The sequence below is a fragment of the Calonectris borealis genome, chromosome 4, assembly GCF_964195595.1.
Source record: "Calonectris borealis chromosome 4, bCalBor7.hap1.2, whole genome shotgun sequence".
Taxonomy (NCBI): Eukaryota; Metazoa; Chordata; class Aves; order Procellariiformes; family Procellariidae; genus Calonectris; species Calonectris borealis.
Genome location: NC_134315.1, coordinates 66,008,508 through 66,033,575, shown reverse-complemented (window position 1 = coordinate 66,033,575; position 25,068 = coordinate 66,008,508). Strand labels below are relative to the sequence as shown.

The 25,068-nt window shown below is 43.0% G+C and overlaps 1 protein-coding gene across 1 annotated transcript in view; it reads right to left on the bottom strand.

Moving 5' to 3' along the window:
• The window catches only part of AFF1 (ALF transcription elongation factor 1), a 129,181-nt gene extending 105,376 nt beyond the window's left edge, over window positions 1-23,805 (bottom strand). Inside the window, exons 1-3 of the mRNA XM_075149927.1 lie at window positions 23,639-23,805; window positions 17,711-17,773; window positions 909-6,056 (exon numbers count right to left, since the gene is read on the bottom strand). Coding sequence (XP_075006028.1) covers window positions 909-925 — 17 coding nt within the window. The 5' untranslated portion in view covers window positions 926-6,056; window positions 17,711-17,773; window positions 23,639-23,805. The remainder of the gene's footprint in view (window positions 1-908; window positions 6,057-17,710; window positions 17,774-23,638) is intronic.
• Between the last annotated feature and the right edge of the window lie 1,263 nt (window positions 23,806-25,068).

Here is a 25,068-nt window from a genome sequence, read left to right as displayed (position 1 = left end):
GCCGCCCTTTTTTTTTTTTTTTTTTTTTTTCCCCCTGCCTGGAGGAAAGGGGCACAGGGTGGCTGTTTGGTATGGGGCTAAAGAGCAAAAAGAGCAGTTTCTCTCATCGGCATTTCTGAAATGCCCATTAAAGCATCGTAAAAGCTAAAAGGCATTTAACAGGTACCTTAAATAGCACTGCTTCATCAAGTACTACGACTTAAGAAAAGCTGCCTCCCCCCATGCTGAGTGTGAAATTTACTTTAGACAGGATACCCCCCCGAGAGCAGGCAAGAAGTTGCTTCTTTAAAAACACAGTTAGTTGAAAAGTATTTAACCAAGATTGGTATATTTGCTTGAATTTTGCTCCCTGACAGCAACTACATCGGATCATTCTTTTTCATACTCTTCTCTACAACCATTTTCTACCCTCCCACCTATCCAGCAAATTTGCACACACACAACCTGCTTCCATTTTATACAGCCAGCTCTCCAACCCAACCAAATATAAACCATTTACCTTTTAAAATATTGCTGTAAGCAATCACAGAAACCTGTTTACACTAGGCTGGTTACAGGGGAAAAAACCAAACAAATAATAGACAAGTCCACACGGGAGAAGAAAATGAGCTTCAAAAAGCTATTAACTTGTTGGATAGGGAGAGATTTGACAGGGAGCAATTAAGACACTGTTTTTCCTGTTACAAGAAAGTTTATGCTGAGAGGAGGTAGTGGACACTTCAGTGAACAAAATACACGAACAAAATCTACCCAGGACGCGTCTCCAGACACATTTCTGTAAAACACAGTGTAAAAATCAACAGCAAACTTGTGCCTGAAAAGGAGCGAGGGCACCATTAACAACACCGGACTATGAAAAGCCCTCCATGAAATCTAGCAACAACGACAAAAGTTACTTAACGCCGTACCTCGACTGGGCAGCCATCGTGAAGTTTATACTGCCAAGCGTCCTCTATCCATGAGCTCTTTCCCCAGCTGTCCAGGCTCTACCCCCCCGCCAAAATCTTCTCTTCCATCTGCCGGCTGCCTTCCTGCCCGGTGCCCGGTTCCCGTGAACGTGCCCCTCTAACGCGTCACTGAGCCCCTCGCCCGCCGAGCCCCAGTTTCCCGAGCCCGGGCTGGCTGGCGCAGGGTTGGATTACACTCATTTTGATCGACATCCGGGCACCCGGGCCCTCCCCCGGCTCGATGCATTCCCGGCCGGCAGGGAGGGGGATGCGGCCCTCGCGCTCTCAGCGGGGGGGACCACACAACCCCCGCCGAAAAGCCAAGGGCTGGCTCGCAGCTGGCGAGCGTCGGCGCCGCACGCCGCCTGGGCCCGCTGCTCTTTGACTCCTCTGCTGCTTTTTGGCGAGCGGGTCTTGCAGCAGCTCCCACACCCCAGGTGCCCGCACTGTGCGCGCCTTCCCCTTTTTAGCAAAGTTTTCATGGTACGACCCAACCTCCTTAAATGGACATGTTGCGCTGTCAGGCCAGGAGAACCCAAGGATTGGGTCAGAGGCGCGCGGGCGCTGCCGCCGTAGCCTATCGCCGGTGCGGCACCGCGGGCTGCCTGCCCGTTCCCTGCCCGGGCCCGCGCCCCGGCACCCACCGTCCGCGAGCGCAGCTCTGCGCAGCCTGCCCGCCCCCCCCCCCCCTCCCCGAGGCGCTGCCGGGGCTGGGCGGGGACGGGGCGGGAGGAAAAGGGTCGAGGAAAAGAGGACGCTTGAGATGCGGGGCCTGCGGATGCTACTCCGAGTACCAGCTCCCTGCCATTTGCCGCATCCCAGGGGCTGTGGGGGTTTTTTTGTTTGTTTGTTTGTTTGTTTTTTTTTGTAGAGAAACAAAAAATGGCTCACATCGGTTTCAAAATTTTCAGAACAAATACAGAAGCCAGATGTAAACATGAATCCCATCTGGCCACACAGATGTAGCAAATGAAAACCTGAGTATACTACTAAACTTGCAGGTGCCCATACTTGCAATTAGAGGCTAAGAAACTTTAAAAAAAAAGGAAAAAAAAAAAAGTTATGCAATTTCTCCTGGGCTCTAGTCCTGACCACAATTTGTAGACTCACTCAGAAAGCAGCAATACCTGTCCTTTGCTCTGGGTGTTCCTTGGCACGATTATAAAAACAAACTACTGCAACTCCTTTCAACCAGTAATGAACCAAGCATTCAGCAGGCAAAAACATTTATCCAAGATTCCTTCAACTTTTCTCAGCAGACTATATATAGCTAAGATTTCTACCCACACTGCCACAACATTACATTTCTCCTAATTTTCTGTTTTAAAGCACAATTTGTGTCAAAGTACTCAGCGGATACCAGGAGAAGAGTTTATACCCCAATTCATAGCAAATAATAAATTATAATTTTAAAAGGCCGTTTATATAAAGCTTCTACAAGCATATAGCTTTAAGCACATAGTTTAAAAATATTAAAATGATCAGAAAATGTTTGGTTTTTTCCCATTCCTTGTCTTTGCCCAAAAAGGAAAGATTGTGAATAGAAAACTGCAAAAGAACAAGCGGCTCTGATTATAAAGTAAGCAGATAATACCATTGTTATGTCAGATAATCATGGACTCAGCTGCTCGTAAGTGAGTGGGGATTTGAGGAGTCATCTTGATAATGGACAATGTCTATTATGAACTCCAAAAAAACACCCTCAAAAACCAACTCAAACAAACAAAACCCACACCCAGCATTTTGTGAAATTGTTTGAAGTCCTAAAAGTGCCTGTAAAATCACTATCATCTCTGAAGACAAGATGACAATTTCACAACAATTAACAAGTAAGGAAACCCAGGAGAGCTGGACAAGATAATAAAAGAACAAGTTATCCAAGCAGCAGACACCCATCACTGGAAACAGTAACTGTAACACAAAATCCCTGACTCCCAGCAAACCATACATTTCACACTTACACAAACACTCACTCGCATACACATTTTTTAACTTAAAACTAAGCTTGCAGAATTAGCTATTTAGTGCAAATTTCATATGTAAATGAGATAGTACAGAAGGCAGCAAGAGATGATTACAGTGTATGTCCTGTGGTGTGGAGGTGACAAGATTAACATGAAATCCTTATACAACAATTTTTAATAAGGGCACCTCCAAAAAGACCAGTGTCAACCTCATCAGGTTACGAACAGGGTACAGAAGACGGGTGCCATGACTTGCCCAGCATCACCCAGGTGGCCAACAGCAAAGCCTAGAAGGGAAGACAAGCATCCCGGATTGCAGTGGGGGTCTTCAAAGAGGCAAACTAACTACCAGTATTAGAGTTGCTAACGTTGGTAGCTAATCCTTCTTATTTCACAGCATTTTATAAATTCGAAGCACTGTAGAAATATTAGAGCTCCGTCAAGAAGGAAGAAGAGCATTTCTCTTTTCCCTAGAAGCCTAATTCAGGCTCTTAACCCTGATAACTTGATACCGGTGACTACAAGATCTTTCAGTCAGGTTTGTAGTATGTAGTTTACTCCACGTGGTAAAAATGATAGTTTTGACTTTTTTTTCCCCTTGGCTTTATTTGAAGAATGGCTCCAATCATCTCAACTCCAGGTCTGGAGTTCGCCATTCTCTGTATTGTATGAATTAAAACTCTTCTGCGAGGTACTACAGAAAAACAAGCTAGAAAATTCCTGTCTACATCCTCTTGCTGTTGTCTTCAACTGTGTCATAACATGGAGGGGGCTTTTTGCTTCTTTCAAGTGTTTTTGTTTTGTTGAAGCTGAATTCATTGATTTTCTAATCAGGGGATTTTTATCATTTTCAGATAAAACACAGCCCCAAGGAAACACACCCTACCCTCAAGCCTCTTTTCTGCTAGGAAAGGGCCAAATGAATAAAGCAAGCAATAGCGAGGCAGGAATGCTATGCAGATATGCGATGTGCAAGCCTTTGTCTTTGTCGAGAATGGGTGATTTAGATCCCTTAAAGAACCACTGTCAAAGGTATTAGCAAAAGTGGTTTTAATATGAAGTTGTAAAAGTGCGACTTAACATTCGATGGCAAGGTTCACTCTATTACTGTATGGCACAATCATTTGAACAATGATTCAAAACTACCAAGGCACAAATCAAAGTTAACAAGACCAAATCAAAGTTACCAAGGCACAAATCAAAGTTACCATACTACAAGGTTATGCGCGGTATCAGTCTCTTACCAAAGATCTGCTGTTGGTAAAAGGTCTCTCTGCTTGAAAGGCGTCCCAGCTCAAGGGGCGATCACCGCCATGCAGCCCCGCTGCCTAGCAGGGAGAGCTCAGGGAAGGCTCACTTAGGCTGTCATATTTATGGAATAGAATGGTTGGCCTGTAGTCAAATTACATGCAATGGGAAAGGTATGCACGAGACTCCTTGTACCACAACTTTCTTTGTTCCTTGATAAATGAGTCTTGGAAAAGCCACCTGCTATTCATGTATTAATTGCATGATCGGTGTTCCAAGCTCGTTATGCATCGATGCTCACTGTGTCACGCTGCTCCTTTGTGGGTTTTCAGAGAACAGACTGAAACTAGAGGAGTTCTTGGCCCATTTACAGCTTAGGCCTCTACCTCCTTTGGAGCCTGTTTGGTTAAGGGGTCGAGTGTACCCATCATGCTCCACCCTGTGACTACAGTGAATCACTTTATCGACTCATGGAGTGGTCGTACCGTTACCTCTTGCCTCTATGTCACAAATATGTGGCGTATTGCAGATCAGCAGTAAGGGTATAATTATTTGATAAATTGTTTAGTTTAAATGTCACAATTAATACTAGTTGTATACCATTTCACATACAGAATCGGTATATGTTTTACATGTTGGATTTTGCCAAACTTTGATATACAGATGATGCCCACGGCAGGGGGGTTGGACTAGATGACCTTTAAAGGTCCCTTCCAATCCAAACTATTCTATGATTATAAGCAACAGACATAATAGGGTCAAAACTAACAAAACTACAATTGGATGCAGCATCAAATTCAAAATTCCAGTTGCTGTTGGTGACCATCCAAAAAGAGTTTCCCACCAGTGATGTTCTCCATCTTTCTTCGCTCTTTCTAGGACATGGTGTATCCTCTCTGCATCATGATGGACGGTAATCAGGGTTCTTTGTCTGTTGTTCCAAATTCGTTTTAGCAATTGACCCAGGTCATCATATTGCGACAGTTTTCTTACCGATGTGAGATTCATTCCAATAGGGGTAGGCAATAAATCTTGATACAATGTATAGTTAGATTGTAGCAATTGGTGGGTTGTGACAGGAGCTGAATAGTTAAAGTCGCATCCCATAATTTTGGTAAAATTACAAATACAGATATTTGAGTGATTATGTGTCTCTACAGTGGTGTTGTCTATAAGTATAGAATCACAAAGGGCTCTCATACAAACACATCCATTTCCAACATATATGAGTACAGTTTCAGGGGTTTCATCAGGATGTACTTCAAAATGACAAACATTTTGTTCTGTGTTAAGACAAATGTCTTCGGCCTTAATGGTATTACTTTCACAAAAAAATCCATGTTGTTCCCATACAACACATGCATCAACATCAACAGTTTGCCATTTGTTCCCATCGTGTTGTCCCATACTCTATGTTCTAACAGATAGACTTCCACGGTGATTTAATCCCAGCACAGTGATTGGGTATATGGTGTATATTGAACCACTGCATATTGTCAAAACAAAAGCTGCGGCTTTGCACAGTGGGGTCATAAATGAAATTAACTGGATACTACCAGGGTTGGAAATCCTTTTCAAATTGAGTCACATTATCCCAAATTACCTTTCGAATCTCAGTGGGCAAGGTGCCGTCATCACCTTCCCTTTTAATTGCTGTTACAGTAGATTGCACCCACAACTGAGAAACATGTACAGTGCAGGATGTACTATAGTTACCGTATTGATTAGCACAAGTAAAGGAAGTGAGGGTCTCCACCCCATGTGTCAGGCTTGTTGGCATATAAGCTAAATTTGGTCTGTGCTGACAATGATTGCTCCTGCCAGAAGGATAAGCAATCCTCTGATGGTTGACCCAATCTGCAGGAGAGGTGTGCTGGTATCGTTCCGGGTATCGTTCCTGGAAAGGGAAAACAATACAAGTCTCGATGGGGTTTTTCCGGATGGGTGGCTCAACTTGTTTAACTGCTTGGACTGAAGACAAAAGTCCCTTTTTCCCCACTCAAAATATCTCTGTTCTGTCTCTTTAAATGCAGTTGAGTTAAACATTAAAGGCCTTTTTGGCCCACTTGGCCAGGTCTGGAACAGATTGCAGTAAGTACCATGTTCTGCAAAACCCCATTCTGCTATAACAGGGTTGTGGGGGTGTACTGGCCCCAGTGACTGATATGTCTTTAATTCCTATATTAGAGTTTTGACTGCCTCTTCATGTTCTGGGTTTCATTTCCACGGTTTTCCCTTTCATAAAGTGGGCAAGCAATGATAGAAAATCCAGGTATACGTTTCCTCCAGTACCCTAAAGTACCCATAAGCTGTTTTAATTTTTTCCTAGATTGTGGCATCTGCAATTGTTCTATTTTACTTTGGGTGTCCAGCGGAATTGCTGCACTACCTGCAATCCACCAAGTACCTAAAAATTTAACTTCTATACTTGGTCCCTGACATTTTTCAGGTGGAACTTGAATAGCTTTATATAGTGTTTGCTACACTGCTGCTGCTGCTTCCCCGACTTTTTCAGGGGAGGTCCCTCTGATTAGAATATCATCTACATATAGGTACAGTTTCACATCTTGAGGGAGTGAGACTGCCTGTAAAAGTTCAGCAAGTGCAGCATGAGCAATTGTAGGTGAATGTTTATATCCCTGTGGGAGTCTGTTAAAGGTGTGTTGTATAACTTCCCAGGTGAAAGCAAATTTCTCTTTATCCTCCTCCTGCAAGGGGACCATAAAGAACTTATCTCTGACATCTAGCACTGCCATCCATGGGTGTGCAGCTGCATGCAGCTGCTTGTAGTGTGGCTGTTAAAGTTGCAATATTGGGTACTGCAGCCATTAGCAGAGCTGTGTTGGCATTTAGGTGCCGATAATCAATTGTCAGACGCCATCTCCCATCCAGCTTTCGTACTGGCCAGACAGGTGAATTATACGGGGAGCAGGTTCTGGAAATAACGTGCTGTTTTTCCAAGTCTGCTGTTACATCAGGAATTCCATTTTGTTCTGCAGCAGAAATTGGATACTGTGGTACATTGGTAATTTTTGAATTGGGGAGTGCAGGGGCTGCATGGAGTACACACACTGTAGCCTCCCAATTTCTATCGGGGTTGGGGCCGGTACTTGTACTGAAGAACTACATGCTGCTGTCTGGCAAGCGCCAGTTCTGTCCAGTGAAAACATCAAACCCCAAAATATTTTCATTGTGCTTTTTAACTGCAAAGTGAGTGGACTACATGCACTTCTCGCCAGGGAGCCATAAATTAACTTTCACGGTTTGGCAAATAACATTTTTTCTGTTTACTCCAGTGACTTTAACTCTCTGCCACCTGGGTTGCATACCCAGCTCCTCAGCATCCTGTGGTGTTAGTATTGAAATTTGTGCTCCCATATCTATTAGAAATTTCACCAGTTGTTATTGAGGGCCAACTGGAACCAGAATGTATTCTGCTTTAATGATGGGTCTAACCTCATATTCAGAGGAATCTGAGGGGAACAAGGGAGAGCAGCTTAAGCAGGAGGGTTTCAGCACTTTACAGTCAGCAAAAAACCACACCACTGCTGTGGGGATGACCACTCCTGGAGCTGGATTCACAAATGGCTAACTCTTCTCAGGGGAAATATCTCCCCTCTCCCCAACCTTAAAAAAAAGGTTTCAGATCCCAGATGAGTACCCCAGTCCTTGGACCCCTGCTGGTTTCCCTAAGCAGCTGTCACATTTTGACGAGTTATTAGATAGCGATGAGGGAAGGAAGAGAGACTGAGAATAGCCAGGCTGTCACCTGGGGGCACAAGAAACTGAAGCTTCTTAAATAAATATTTCAAAAGGTTTAATTTAAACAAAATATAAATTGACAACAGGTCTTAAAAGATTTGTGGTTTTTTTTTTTTCCATTTTTTCATTTTGCAAGACAGAATCACAGAATAATTTAGGTGCCTGGGTTATCCAGCCATCAGTTAATCTAACATCTGCCCTCAAAGCACAACGAACTTATATCAAGTTGTACTGAGGATGGAGATCCTACAATCTCTCTGGGCCCCTGCTCTTACTATCTAATTGCAATTTCCTGTGTTGCAAAATGCATCTGTTGCTTCCCATCCTTTCACTGTTCACGTCTGAGAGAAGTCTGCTCCTGCCTGCTCTCTACCCCCACCAGGTAGCAACAGACAGGAATAAAACCCCTCTTGACCTTCTCTTGCCCAGGAAAACAAACCCAGCTCTCTTGGCCTCTCCTGCACTTTGTGCACTCCAGCCCAGTCCTCCTGGTAGCTCTGCACTTGCATTTCCTGTAGCACCTCAGTGTCTTGCCTCTACTAGGGAGCGTGGTCTCCCCAGCATCAGACATTGGGGAGGAATCCCTCCCTTGTCCTGCCAGCCACCCTCCTGCTAACGCAGCCCAGGCAATGGTTTGCTGCAAGGGCATACTGATGACTCCTCTTCATCCTGTTCACCAGGACGCTCAGCCTGCCTTACGTAGCAAAGTCTGGGATTCAGTGCAATGGATGTTACCAAAAAGAAAAGAAGAGTAACTGCAGCTTTCGAAACGTGTGCTTTTCTTCTTCTTAGGGCTTAATGATAGCGTTTTAAATCATGATTTAAAAAAAAAAAAATCCCACATCCTCTCTCAAGCTCACGCGTCACTCCAAGGAACTTGATTCTTCTCCCTACGAAAAGCTGTGGAAAATAATAATGCTGAGAGTCTGACAGCTTCAGAGAAGAGAATGACAGCTTCAGAGAAGAGAATGTATTTAACTGCTGCTAGAAAGTTCCTACTAAGTATAGCCAAAAGCACTGATAATTAAACATACTAATACCAGCACCAAAATTGCATATCCAGCCAACATTTTGGAGAGGTTTTCAAAAAAAAAAAAGCAAAGAGCCTATTTGCCCTGGAGAATTATATATGGAATTATTTTCTGCAATTTCAGCTGAAGAAATTAGAAAACCGAGAAAAAAGGAAAGGAGGCATTTAATTATTTAAGACTATCTACTTATTTTTAAGTAAAGTAATTAAGAATTCATTTAGTCTTCTTCATGTATATCTTTCATGCAAGCAATAACAAAACTCTCCTTTTTGAAAGAAGGGATACTGTGCAAAGAAAGGAAATGAGTTGAAATCTATGCCTCTATCTCAAAGTTTCATCAAGCTTGGTTTTTTTTCCCCCTATATCTATCTAGACCATTATAGTACTTTAAAAGATTTGTAAGCTTTTGATAGGAAGAAAGCTCTACCAAGCTAGCAAATTTGGGGTTCCTCCAACATGCCATTCTGCTGTTTAAACAAAGAAACAAAAATACACTGCTATACTAAGTTGAACACTGTGCACATCCAGCGCTGCAACTGCAGAATACCAACATGGGGAATGACACTTTTGGCTACCCCACAGTTCTCACATCTTGCTAAGACCTGTGGAATCCACACCTCCCTGAGAACCTGCTAACTGGTGTTTTCCAAGGCTACTCAAACACACAGGCTGTAACTATTTCCTATATGTTACAAGAGATTTTGCACTTGAATCAAAGCTGCTACGAAATATTCCCATTGCATAGATGGGTAAGTGTACGCACAAAGCAGGCAATCAAATTGCTTCATGTCTATCCTGCAGAAATCCTGTGACAGAAATGATATTCAGCATTTCTCTCTCCAAGACCTACACTTCAACTAATTCCACCCTACCTACCTGGGTGAAGAGAATGTGAAGTACTCCAGGCTCCCAAAGCACTTAGGTAAATATCAAGACTTTGACCTCACATCAAATCATCTGCTTGACTAGAGGTAATTTGGACCAGGGCCCGCAGTCCAGACTACATTTCCAGATGTATAACATCCGGAAAAATCATTAAATAAAAGGGTCAGTTTCCTTTCCATGAGATCAGTTTCAAACTTTCTGAAGACACACCTGGATGCTTCAGTCCAGTATGAAGAGACTAACAGAGCAGTACAGGATATCTTCAACCCTTTGCCTGCACTTAGCCAGGCTGGAATCTGCTCTCTATTCAAGAAAACTTTAAAAATTATATACTTCTAGACTTTTTCCTTGTCTCCAATACTAAACAAAGCTTTTGTCCGTACAGACTGCACAGATACACTACTTAGGAAATTTTCAGGAATGTCATTCGTCGTCTTCTGGCTGGTAGCAGGTTCCATTGCTACATGTGGACATACATACACCATCTAATATCATGGCATTTAAAAGTTTATGCAGTGAAACACAGTAAGCCAACTTCATATCTACACAAACACTTGATATATGTAGCAGTCTTGCACTTGCTATGTGCTCTGCGGTTTAAACACACATTCTCTTAACGACCCAAAGCTTTAATAAGATATTTCTCTGCATACAAAATCATGTAGTCATCGGAGAAGCCAGCATTTTGACTATGATACTGAATGCAATTAAATTTTTATTTGATAGTTTCAGGATCAATAAGCAGTAAGAGATCACTGCTACCTCTTCCCTAGGATGCGAGAAGGGGAGAACATAGTGAAAACAATCAAGAAACCCCTAACTAACATATATGGATATACTTATGCAACATATGTAGGTTTTATTCTATGTTAGGAATGCTTAAATTGGGCAGGAGGAGGAGTTTCTCTAGGTCATATAAGCACTTTCACTGTTGGAAAGAATTTGCAAGGTGGAAACAAAGGTAAGAAAAGATCAGAAAACCCTGCCCATTTCCTTATGTCCTCCCATCTCTTCCATGACTCTATGGTAGTCAGTCACTTTTGGCAACAAAATGCATTTTCCCCCTCTTAAAGCATTAATCTGACCTATCACTAGCTTAATTTCTGTTATTTATTACAGTACAGTAATGCCTAAGATGACGAGTGTAGCTCCACTTGTCTACATAGGTACTAACACATGGACATTGTCCTTGTCCACTGGCAAAAAAGGCCAAGGAAAAAGGATAAACAAATAACAGGCAGAGCTGCTTTCTGTTTTAAAACCTCTCCAGTTGATCATATAAGTTTTCTAAATCCAGATACCTCAGACTGGAGATTTCCATACAGGTTATCTCCCTGAAGATTAAATAAAATTCATCTCAGTTCTTTCGCGCAAAACAGTAGATAATGGAAAAAATATATAGACTTGCCACAACAGCTAAGCTTTCTCCAGGAAAAAACGTCAAGAACAACATGCTTTGTTTACATCAAAAATTTCTAGCAGTTTTCCACCACCCCCCTCCTTGAAAAGCACTCGTTCAAGTGCTTCTTGATTCCGGTATTGTGAAAAGGGATTGATGTTTAACAGGATGTTGGCTTTATGGCAAGGCCTTCTGCATTGATCCAAGTAAGGCACCTGGAAGCACAGAGGCATTCCAAGAGAGCAAGAACTGTGAGGAAATGGGGCAGAAGGAGACAAACCTCCAAGTCATTATTCAACTTCTACATTTCAGCGCTCATCTCAAAAATGCCTATGCAACCCTCTGAGACAGACAAAGAAAATCTAACCCCACTTCACACTGCCAGGTGAGGACTGCCTACCATCAATTTCTTCAAAGCACACAGCAGAGGCCTCTGCTGAGGCTCTGAAGAGATTGCAAACCTGGAGGTAAATCAAAAGGATGACCAAATAAAACTGTGGCAAAGAAATAGCTGCTGGCCTTTTTTTTTTTTTTTTTTTTTACATATCCCTTAAACACAGATACACTGTGATGAAAAGGATGCCATTATTTTTGCAAAGGCAAGCACTCAAAAATTGAGAAATGTTAGTATCACTGACACTCAGGCAATGACGATACAGCCTTTCAAGACATGACCACGAACCACCTAGAAACCACTTGTTAGTCCTCAGGACAAACCTATCCTGGGAGCGAAACACCTGCTTACAGAAGAAAGGGGCCTAATGTTCATAACAAGCTCTTTGGGCCTTGTTCCTGAAGCCTCTACCTCATTCCTCGCAGTCCACAGCTCAGCTGGGCTTCCCGCAGCAGTAGCGCCGCTATCCTGAGTGGGTCCTAGACACAGCCTTCCCAGAGCGTCAGTGCCATGAAAAGCACAGTGCTGCTCCGAGAGGCTCCTGCAGCACTGACACTGCGCTACAGGCCCTGATACCTGGCCCTACACCTGGCAGAAAGGCTATTTTATTAGACAGTATCGGACCAACAAATGCAGCAGAAGTCATTACCTTCTACTCATCTCCAAATCTCTGTGCCTCATTTGCTTGTGAACCCCTGACTCCTAGGGACCCTGCTGTATTTACAGAACAGCATTTAATGGCAAAGTTGGTAGGGAAACCAAGGGATGGATAAAGGCAAGCGCCCTGGGAAATCCTGCCTTTGTCACTAAATTGTTACCTGAATCTTATTTAAATCATCTAAATCTTGATATATGGTATTCTTTACCTAATGGTCTCCTCTCCCCAGTTGGTGTCACGCTGAGTTTGGTTTAACAGATCAAATAAAAAGTGCATTAATATCAACTGTTAAAAAATATGAACAGTCCCCATAACGTCATGCTACACATACCCCCTGAAAAGAGCTTGTAAGTAAAATCAAATACTCAAATCACTTGAGACCAAAAACAAACAAACAAACAAACAAAAAAATCACACAGCACAGGTGGGGAACATCAAGATCCTGCCAACTACTGGAAGAAAGGAAAAACAGTATCAGGAATCGAAGCAGGAAAGGCCTGGGAGACACTAGGACGCCAGCACTGGACTTCCGCTAGTGCTGCTCACAGTGATACTACTTCTGAATTGCAGGGCTTTTTTTGTCTTCCTTTCCGAGAAAGAAAAGGCAAAGAACACTGGCAGTATCATGTGTGGAAAACAGCATCTCAAGTTTGCTGAAGATACAAAAGGAATTTTAAAATAAAAGAAAACTGAGCATTCTCTCTGTCAAAACTTTAACAGGGAAGATAATGAACGGAACAACACCACTGTATTACTTTCAGATTTTCTGAAACATCCCAACAATCCCACTTACTTACTGGGGTTTTCCAAAGAGCGAAGGCAGGCAGGTGCATGCTTTCTCCTAACAGAGATAAGAAATAATTCCTGAGCTGTGCTGGCAGCCACTTTCCATTTTTAAGGAAGAAGAGGTGGGGCAGAGCATTGAACATCCCACCCAGAATAAAGCCTCAGAAATCCTATGCCACAAATGTTTCACGTTAAACAAATGCCATTCTGATGCTTTTTTTAAAGTTTCAGACACACAACCAAGGGAACGGCCGAGAGGCCTCGCGTTCCCCGCCTCTGGTTTCTAGCTTACCAGCTGCCCCAAGAACAAAACTATGCCATTTTTGTTGGAAGATTTGATGAAAACTGATAAGTTCCTGTGGAACATTTCGAGTCCAACAAATCAGTGTTTCCCCGAAGAAAGCTTTCTGTCAGAATATATCCTGTCAGCTGTAGACTCCTTCCTTACATCTGTTTTGAAGATTATCAGACTGCAGCTTTTCCCACCTGTTTTTTTATTCACCGATCAGAGATACAAGTTTCCCCTTTTTCAGGTCCTTGTCTCTGAAAGATGTACTGCAAATGAAGGAAATTGTCTCCATTAAGTAAGACGCAAACAAAACAAATCAATAAAATAAGCTTTTTGTACTCTTCAGCTCATCATAAGCTCAGAAATGCACTCCTAAGGTGAAGAGGATTACCAAAGTAATGCTTCTTAAAAACGTAACAGGAAAAGCTTTCTACAGGTGATCATAATTCCAAACGTATTTAAGCTATTTATGAGCATTTTAATTTTAGAAGATCCATTCTTATCTACGTATGCATTAAATGAGAACGGAGTTCTCCAGGGATGAAGCTTCTGATTTAAACACTGCATAGAAATACAAATCCAACCCAAAAACAAACGAAGGTGTGCAGGCAACCTGGATGCAATTGTTTCTTAATTTTGAATTCCTGAAAATGCCAGACGACTGACCTCAGGCATCAGTGGTAAAACACAGGATGTGGGTACATTGTGTGCATTTTATGTACACAGCACCATCTCGCTGGCCATATACCTACCCATATCCAGACATGCTGACCAAAAGGAAGCCAAGATTTACAAGGAAAAAAAAGACTCCGAAGTTTCAAGCATAAAGCGACAACATTTTCAGATAAGGTGCAGATGCTGATACATTGCCAAAACCAGTACCTACAGCATCTACAACAAGGTCTGGCACTCCTACAGAAGGAAGATCGGTATCTCTTTGCTCATCACTAACAATGCCTGCCATACCTCAGTGTTGGTTCAGTACTACGCAGTTCACACACCCATGGATTTTCAAAGTAATTGCATGGTATTTTATCTCAAGCCTTGTTCATCTATTCAACTTACTCCTTCTGAAGTATCTGAAAGTTTTCCACACCTCTACATAGCTTGAGGAAGCCATTCTTTAAGTTAGTAATTTTTCACCTGCTATGAAATTTAGTTGCTCCTGGGCCTTTTCTGTTATAATGCTATTTTGGCGGTTGGGTGGGCATGCATGGGGGTGGTATTATTAAAGAAATCTTTGCACATCTTTGTTTTCAAGAAGTGTTAAATAAAATAAAATAAACAACAACGAAAAACCAATGTTAACAACAGCAATCAGTACCTAGCTTGTGTTGCAAGATTCCAACAAATCTGAATCAGGGACTGTTCAAAGGGGAATACAGCATCCCTTAACTCAGGAAAAAAATGCAGTATGACATTATACTAATAAAAGTATGATAATCCATTAAGTTTGTGGGACAAATCCCAGAAGCTTACAGTATTCTGAAACAATTAATCAAGCACACAGTAACAATGAAGAAGGAATAGATACCAAGCTATATTAAAATAATTAGATTAAATACATGGCCAGTAAGCTTTCCTGAAATATATTTGCTGTAAAGTAAAACATGTATTTGTTTATACCCAGAAATAGGTCAAATTCATGCCCTTACCAAGCTTTTCAAAACATCTCATTGCACTGTACCGCATCAGGTTTTTTAAACAGACACACACCCTTACTTTCAGTCTTCAAGAGTCACTGCTGTCCTTTAATTAAAATGTGTTCTCCCAGCTCTGTTGACAAGAAATCCATCTTACCACTGCCATTTATTGCCACAGATGAGTCCTTCGCATTTGGAGGTGAAAAGGGTCAAATGGATATTGTGATTCCCAGCCTGAAGCAGCTGCGGGTAGCCTTTTCATTTGCAAAGGGGACTTCTGCACCAGCTCAGAAGGCAAGGACAGCACTCCATAAAGGCTCTGCTGCCCCAGTCCAGCAGGACAATTCTTAACCTCTCAGCCCCAAAAGCCTCCCTGGCTGTCGGCAACCTTCTTCCTTGCATCTCCTCACTACCTCTACAGAAAACCAGAAGCAGCATGCCTGCAGAGAGGTTAATCCTTAAAGAGTTGCTTACATTCTGGTAATCCCAAACCCTACACAAACCTGTCAAGGGCTTGATACTCTTGTGTCTTTCTCCACCAGTAGTCGAGGAACTAGCCGTGCAACAAATACATACATTGCTACTGTAAAGCACAGGCTACAACCATAAAACATAGAATTTCAAGGGCTCCACATATTTGGAGGAAAGGAGATAGATTAATCTTATCCCCAAACTCCTGCCTCCAAAGTACAGCTGAAAAGCAAGCAAAATTCAGAAACTCATACATGCAAGCATACACAAAAACCAGTTTAACGAGGTAAATGAAGCTGTGCACTATAAGCAATGGCAAGTCTGAAGAAGGCTGAGGCAGCAAAACTCTGTTGACCCTGATTCAGCAAAGCACTTCTCCATAGGCTTGCTTTATAGCACCTTCTTAAACTTAGCACTTTCCAGAACCAAAGCTGACTGCCAGCAGCATATCCTTGCCGGGCAAATCATGAAAAGCACTTAGATTTCACCGAGTCTAACCCACACAGCATAGCTACAATGAAGCTAGAGGAGCAGCAGGGCAAAGGAAAGAAACCAAGCCGAGTACAACACTGAAAAAAAGGGCAGGGAAGAATATAACCAAAAGGATATTTCAACTTTAACAACAGAAGACTAAGTTGGATGCAGCCTGTTATGAAAGAAATTGCTCTACAGATGTTAGGAATCAAATGTTTCTGAGAAAAGGGAGAAAAACAACCCTTCACCCTTCAATATTTAAATTGAAGGAAACAGATTTAAAAAATAAAACCACCTTCTCCCAGGAACCAGACTGCAGTAGAGGCTGCACCCTACGAACTTTTGGCAGCCATCAGGAGCAATTTCCATCATTTTCCTTGGCATTACTCACTTATCACTCTGAATGCCTTAAAATGTTCCATAACCAGTATGAACTTTCATAAACAGTTAAAAACAACAGAAAGAAGTTTGTAGTCCTTGTTGGCTTTGGCACTGGAGCTGTCAGAAACCACTGTGAAGAGTGTTAAATATCCTGATTTATATTCCAATTGAATCAAGATAACATCTATGTACAGAACACAATGTACCCTTCAGATTCACTACAGCTGTCAGATTCATTTTGTGGCGATATCCAATCCCTAGATGAGGCAGAGAGGTATGGAGGACACTGAGCAAGTAAATGGCCATGATTTTGGTTTGCTTTTTGATCAGGCTGCTATACACAGTATTCCAACCAGAAGCCATCCAGAAAACAGATTTTTTTTTTTAAGGTCCATTCCTTGCAGATGTATTGCCAAAAAAAAAAAATTAAGTTAGATGTACTTTGGAGAGTGATAGCAGAGGAGGTGGAGTAGAGGGTTTGTATGTCTTCGCAGTATCTCTGTCCACCCATGCCTCCCCCCTTAATGTGATTGTGCAGTGATCACTGTCCTTTCATGCCTCAGGATGGCATGTATAATAGGGGAAAAGAATACTGACCTGTATGAGTATAAAGCATAGCGGCAGTTGTAAAGAGCTAAACAAGAAAGAAATGGGAACTGCAGAAAAATGACCCCCTTTGGGGGGAGAGGGGGAGGGAATCAATTTTGCAAGTTAGGTGTCTAAGTGTAAAACCCTCATTGCCCAAACTTCCAAAGATGTGTACCTGCAACACGCAGAGCCCCGAGTCAGGGCAGGATTGCCTTTCTCAATTGAAATGCGTTAAGAGTGCAGAAATGTTTGTTTTAAGGGCTGGGTTCCCTCACACAAGCCACTGGGATGGCAATGTTGCCCCCTGCTACACTGAGACTGCGAACAGGAGAGGGTGTGAAGCAACAGGGCTGGTGCACTAGAGATCAAGGCATGACGTGCTGTAAGCACACACCTCAACTCCATGTGAAGAGTAGAGTTTCCACAGTACAAGGGGCCACTCTTACCAGTGAGAACCATAGAATCATTTAGGTTGGAAAAGACCCTTAAGATCATCAAGTCCAACCATTAACCTAACACTACCAAGTCCACAACTAAACCATGTCTCCCAGCGCCGCATCTACATGAGGGTCCCGTTGACGCTCAATGTCAAACACTGTTCATTTCACAACAGACCCGTTACAAAAATTCATCAATTCTTTGGTAAAAGACAGCATGTTAGATTTGAAATTCTTCCTCTCCCACTCAGTCATTACAATTCTTGCATTGAGAGGGGGATTATTTTTTTTAAACCATCTCAAAATTTGTCATGGCACCTGGGAAGCCAGGATTACATAAAATTACTTCCTACCCATTGCTGCTGCTCTGGTTGTCTGTAGGTTCCATTATGATGTTTCCATTTGAGTCAGCTCATCTGGAAGAGAAAAAGAGGTATTCAACATCTCTTTTACAAAAGAACAGCACATTGTACTGGGTAGATGCCACCCAAGCTTTGCTTCAACAGTCACAAACACCAACCCAGGAACATTCTTCCTCAGAGTCAGCAGAGGGAAAAAAGGGAGAGTCAAAAAAGCAAACGTGAAAAATCTTCAGCTTCCAAAGTAGCAAGTCATTACAGTATAATGCTGCCTGGAATGTTTGTTATAGCCATCAAAAAATGAAATCTAAATGTTTATTTCCTTTGTCTATGTGTGTCTGTGCATGCACTCTGCATTTAGGTTTGTATGTCTGTTACACCTGAAATCTCCATTTTAAATTCTCTCCAAAATCATTTTGCACTGCAAAATGATAAGATACACAATACTCGCCCCCAACACTCTCCCACAGATATTTTCAGAGTTGTGTGAATCCCTCAATTCTTCCTAGCAGTCTAAATCATCTTGCAATTACATTCAGGATGATGGTGTGAAATACTACACAACAGGAAGGTTAGATGTAACCTAAAGAATAGATGGCTTACCCAAGGCAGCAAATCATTTGAATTTTTGCTGTTCCCTGGGTTGACAGCTTTCTCCACAATCCTCAATACTAATAGGCTGAGGCACAATCTCTGCATCAAACACACTTACAGTTCAAGAAACTGAGTTCTGGAAAAGCTTGTAAATGCGGGAAATGCTCCTGTAAACACTTCTGTTGGTTTCAGAGAGACCTGTTAGAGCCACAAACACTCATGACTATATCGTAATGAGTGTTTGCAGAAATTGGCCTTAACTGTCTAGGAACAACAAAATACATTTAGTAATCATCTGTCTGGAGCAGCAAGGCAGCAGGAGCCACCATGTGACACTGGCTCTCCCAGCAGGTTTTTCAAAGGACTAGCAGCTACCTAAGCCAGCATCTGTGCCGATCTCTGCTGAGCTCTTCAGCATTCAAAACAGGGAGCTGAACTGCAGCTGGATGAGTACCTGCCTAAAGCAGGGAGACTGGGTCAAGATCTCTAGGGACAAGATCTCTACGCACAGAGCCTGGGAAGTCCGACTGGCAGTCATTGCAGTGCACCTAAACACATGGATCATATGTAGCTAAGAATGGGAGAACCAAGATATCCATTTTCCCCTTCCCCCAGCAGTGACGCTGCATTTCAGGTCGGCTCTTAAAGAGAACTACAGGCTTGGCCAAGAGCATGACAAACCAGCCTATTGCTATAGGCTCTAGAATATTCAGTTCAATTTTAAGAATAAATGTGCCATTTAAGGCACTCCCTTCAGACAAATAGCCCTCTGATGAATAGAAACATTTGTGGAAAGGGGAAGGAGAGAAGAGAAAAAACAAGCATTAAAAATACAGCTATAGATTAAAAGGTAACACTGGATAAAAATTCAAAGCAGCAGCATTCAGGAAGCAAGGAGGAAACAGAAGGGGAAGGATGTTGCAGCAATTACTGCAAGAGAGCGAGCCCCTCAAGTCACTGTAACGGCAGTTCCACCTAGCAGGGCCCTGAGAGACAGCTAAGTTTCAGCCACTACATAACTAGCGCCATTTTGGCTGATCACGGGGGGGGGGGGGGGGGGGATTTCCCTTTGCTGACATCCACACAAAAGAGATGAACTCAGAGCATACTCTCACACAAAGCTCTTCACTCACTCTGTGTCCAATAGCTATTTCTCACCATCCCCTGTCTGCCCCAAACTCGTCTTCAGTTCACAGTAGTGCAGACAAAGCAAAGCCTGTGCAGAACTGATGGCATCAAAATAGTTTTCATGATGCCTGCCACATGGATGCCCTGTGCAGCTAAGACGTTGTCTACAAGGACTTATGAAGAAAAGAAACATGTCTGGAAACACAAAGACACAGTAAGCAAGCCTAGATTAATTAAAGTGCAAGATCATCTCAGAAGAAGCAAAATATCTCCAACAAGAAGAAATATGACTGAAAATGTTTACATTTCGATTTGTGACATTCATTTGCAGCATCTCACACTCCTGAGGGAGCAAAATGATTTACGGCTGGGGGGCAGGCTACAGTAGCATTATATGAAGCCTTGTGAAGCCTCTTAGAGCAACTGATATTAAGCAGGAGCACAGATGCTTTGATGATTAGATGAAGCAGGTGACCTCTAGGTCACAGTTTTAACCCCAGGTAAGATATAATCAGATAACGATTCTGTAAGCCACAGAAAGACACAGGCCACTAAAAATGGGAATCCTGTTAGACACCCACCTCAACCTGCAGCTAGGAAGACCAAGTAATAGACACCCATACTAAGTTTAGAGTACAGATCTGAAAGCAAACCAACCCTTAATATTTGTTCCCTCCCAAGAATCATGAAAACCGTAACCTTCGCTGGTAAATAAACAGTCTTAAAAGAACAAGGTGCCCACTTGAATTTAAAAATAAATGAAGGTGGGAGAAGCAGGAAGCATGTACTGGAAGAAGTCATTCCAACTTTCTTTCAACTTTTGTTTACTTAATTCTACATTCCTGGTCTTCAAATGTTCAGAGGAGTTTCCTCAGCCATTGCATGGACATCACAGTGTAATAACATAGGCAGACAGAGATGCATGCACACATTTGACTAAACAGGGTGGTGGGGAAGTCTGCTCTGTTGCCAACTTATCCTTAACATGGCTATAAAGCTTATGAGCATCCAGAAGTAAAAAATCTAGATTTTCACTAAACAATCTACAAGTTTTGCAAATGCCTTTGACAGGGCCAGGTTTTCAACCATACTGATGCAGCATGGATTTGAGGTTGCATGGGGATTATTAATCTGTCATATTTCAACAAGTTACAAATGCTTTTGCTTTTATTTTCTGCAGCCAAGCTATGTTTATAAACACAAGCTTTCCTCTCTGATGTCAATTAGCCTAGCTGGTTCATTTAGTTAGGATGCCTTTTCTTGTTCTAAAAGTAACTGCTCTGTTATTAACAGTGCTTTTTGCTCAAAAAGCTTAAAATAGTTTCTTCCTTCACTTATTTTCAGTGATGTGTATTGCTTCTTGCCCTGCAGCCCCACACACCGCTCCCTGATGTTTCAGGAACTCTAGGATACCAAGGTTTTCCTTCTGAGTCAGTCAGGAAGCACCCTTGCAAAAGACTGGTAGAAATCGCTTTTTAGATATGTAAAATGCTAACCATTTTTGTAAAGCTTGTTTCTTTAGTGGGTTGTGGTTTTTTTTGTTTCATTCTTCAAGAACTTCAGATTGAAAATAGAAATTAATACCTGTGTGCATTTATACAAGCTGCTAACTTGTCCTCCAAAAATGTTGCCACTAACAGTCATGCAAAAATAAGGCAATGCAAAAGGAGACAGACTGAGTTTGCTGAATGGGAAAAGGTCACATTTTTACTATTTGCTTTACTGAACTCTTAGAAATAGCAATTCTAACAGTACTTAGGATACATCATAACTCTTAAATGAGAAAGGGGAAAGATTAGCACTACACATCAGAGCATATGCAAAAATACTATAAATAAACCCCTGATAGTACCTGGAGGATGAAGCAAAATCACCCTGTCTCTGAGGCCACACTGCACGAGGAGACAGTGCACCACCTCCCGACCATGAGGTACAGCTCATAATCCACCTGCACTGTACCCGAGTGAGCCAAGCTCTGTTTTACATATTTGGGTACAATTAATCAAGAGATTAGCTAAAGCTGAAAAAGTGGAGAGCTGCCAGGGGAAGAAACTGTCCACATCTGCCCCCAACCCCAGGTGAGCCAACAATGCCTCCTAATCCATGGGGCTGAGGACAGTTGGGGGCTAATTACTCAAATGCCAACACCTGAGCTGCATACCTCAGCAAAACAGCCATCAGAAACTCAAGACCAAGCAGTTTCTGTTCCAAAAACTCTCCCTAAAGTCATGAAAAAATAAGATATTCAGAAGCTTATAGATTGCTCATCACAAGCTAACCAAGACATAAGACTGCTTTGTGACTGGCTAGGTCATTAGCATTAAACCCCACCTTTTTAACAAAAAACATGCCAGTATTGCCTTTAAAAGAGAAGCCTGCCTAAGTTAAAGATACAGTCCAACAGGGAGATAGATCAAGTGTACCTTGTGCATCTTCAACAGGTAAGACAGACATGGATTCAAGGATTTAGCTGTGGAAGGTAATTTTATGTACTGAGAGGTGACAGAAATGCTTATAAACTGACTCTGCAGGAGCTCAGACTTTTACGAAAGGAAGGCAACTTAGTTCTGCAAGCTGGGAAATTTACGCAATGCATTGCAAAGCTTGTGGATGCAAGTGGACTTCTTAGCTGAATATTAGGTTAAGTTTCCCACCAACAAGTAATTTTCTACCAATCTACCAGAAAATGTATCCAAATGTAATGTTATTTTGTATTTCCCATCAAACTGTCCGGAAGCAAGTAAAACATACATAGAGTACCATAGCTTAAAATTTACTAATAATGAAAATCCAGGTGAGATGCACATGTACCTACCTTATCTAAAATAGATTTGAACACTGCAACTAGTATTCATCAACAGAAAAAACTGTTAGAGCTGAGTCTGGAAAGCTCCAACTCTGTATACCAGGAACTGCAAAAAGTATTGTCATGAGGGATACTAGCAGTCATTTGTTTCACTGGCTTTACCCCGTAGATAGGCTATTTGCAGCTGTCAGTTTTCTATTGCTGCCAATTATTCATTTCTACTTCACATTTATCCCAAAAGGAAACACAAGGCTAGTTGTTGGTAGAGAAGCTGAACTCTTCATAATCACTGTTTCTCATTTTTAAAAAGCTACTGTCATAGACAGCCACAGCATACAATGGAGATGAAAGCAGGCACCCAAGTGGCCCTTACGTGAATTTGTACAAATTTCTTACAGTGCTGTATTTGGCAAAACTAATTTCTGTACCCCTTAGCTGGACATATTTGTATTCCTCTTCTTTCTGCCTTTCTCCATCAGCTGCTCTGATGAAACAGGGAAGCTGCTTGGAAAGTTAAACCGTATGTACCCATCTCAGGAGTTTCCCTTCCCTTCAACACTGTTATTACTAATATAGATATGATATTATTATGGGCAAAACTTGATGTATTTGCATACATAAAAATTATCTGAAGGGACATCTCAATGTACAGTCACAGAAGACTTTGGATTATTACAACTTAAAAAAAAAAAAATCAATACTTTTGACTTCACTTCTCCAATTTGGGTTTTTCCACATATGCTTTACCATCTTCCTCTAGAGCCACAGAGTGCTACAGCTCGACTATAAGACCGACTAATACCCATGCCCGAGTGAGAGTAGTATTACTCACCTGAGTAAAAATACCCAGGATAATCTCCTTGCCCAAGCAGATCCCAAGCTAGTAAGATCCCACTTACACAACGGGGGGAGGCGGGGCGAACAGACAGAAAAGACTCCGCAGCAGTCAAGGAAAACGGTTGGGGAACATGGATACAACAACCCCGATAAAATACCCTCCTGCAAACAAGCCGGGTTTCAAGCTATCGCCTTGTTAACCTGAACGGATACAGCACTTCTGTGCCTAACGTCACTTTCCATGTAACAACGCAGCAACTTTTAGCAGCTAATTACTGCGCTACAGCGTGCTGTAGCATTGCAACGCTCGTCAAGCGCCGCAAGCGCTCGCGTAGGCGGTTGGAAACCGCCCCGACCCCCGCCCCGACCCCCGCCCCGACGAGCAGCTGCGCGACGGCCCCATCCGAAAACGGCGGCGGGGAGCCCCGGCTGCCGCTTGCCGGGGCGCCCCAGCCGCCTTCCTCCCGCCGGCTCCGGCCCCTCCTTCTCCGCGGATAGTCCCTGGCAGCGGTAGGCGCCGGGGCCAGCAAGGGAACCCGCCCCCCCGTTCAGCTCACCTCACCTCCCCTACCCTCCGCCGCACCGCTGCCGGCCGGGCTCCGCGGGAGCCGTCCCCGCTCAGCGCTCCGCCTCCCCGACCTGTTGCGTGGAGCCCCGGAGCCGCCCCCTGCCGCCACAGCGCGGCGAGCGCCGCAAGGTGAGCGGCGCCGGGCCGCCCCGCCCCGCCGCGGGGTTCCGGGTGCACCCGAAGGGTTCCGGAAGCACCCGAAGGCCGGGGGCGGCGGCGCCCCGCGCTCAGGTCCGTCCCGGCCGGGCCGGAGCGAGCGATTTCGGACGCTCTCAGCGCCCCGCGTTGCGTTTTGTTGACGTCTGGATGAAGAATGCATTTGAAGAACGACACAAAATCCAGGGGAATAGGAGAGATTATGATTTCGACTGTGCCGAAATAAACATCCCGACTTCTAGACCTGTTCAGGGCTCGAAAAGGCAAATTTCACAAATTGCCCTGGGGTTCTAGCAAAAGGCAAGACGAGAGCACAATTCCAGTCAACACTACAGCAGCCCAATAGTAAGAAACCCTGCTTCTGCCAGAACCAACAAACTTACTTTTTCCTTCAGATCGTGAATCAATGTTTCTAATTTGACACTGAGGTTGACACAAAAAAAATGTTTATTTTCTGAAGGGAAATGGATGCAGGCTGATTTTCTATCCTAGAGCAATGCAACCCACAGGGTATCTCACATACCAGTTTTGCAGCCACCTTCATGGGTGACCACCTCACAGGGAGCACCTTTGCAGGCTGAACCCTCAGGCACTGCCAGTTTCACCCAACTCACAGGAACCTCAGCACTTTATCAGGGCTTCTAATCAGCTTCCAACCCACTGAAGTTGATGGTACCTGCTTAAGGGCATTGCTTGGTAAAAGCTGCTGTAAGTCTTAACACAGAAAAAGGTGCAAAGAGTTGCTCTTTCCACAGATCTGATTGTCTTCTCTCAACCATCTCTTTTTCAGAAATGTCACCTTTTGGCAGCACAAAGACCAGAAAGTTCAAATTTGAAGTGTCAGCAGATTGTCTAACAGGACTGTTAGGCGCATAATTTTGGAAACACATTTTAATTGTCCTAATTCTCAGGCTTGAGGTAAGAAGGAGAAAAGGACAGATGCCCTCCACATCATAACACTATTTCTAAGATGAAATGTTTCTGTAAAACATGGTGTGTGCAATGTCTGCATGCTGGTTTGCTGCGCCTGAAACATTGCAACTGCTGCATCAGCTCATGCTCTGACCTTGTTTAAATTGCTTGCTGGGGGCAGCTGATTCAGAGGAAACTTCAAGAAATCCTCAAAAAGCTATTTTTGAAATCAATAACTGCCCCAGTGGTAGCGCTACTTCCTAACCACACGCTAGCCCTTGGTCTCTGCTTTGATACACTTCTGCTCCACTGGGTGTTGAACTTGGCTGACCTTGCTCACACAAGCCAGGC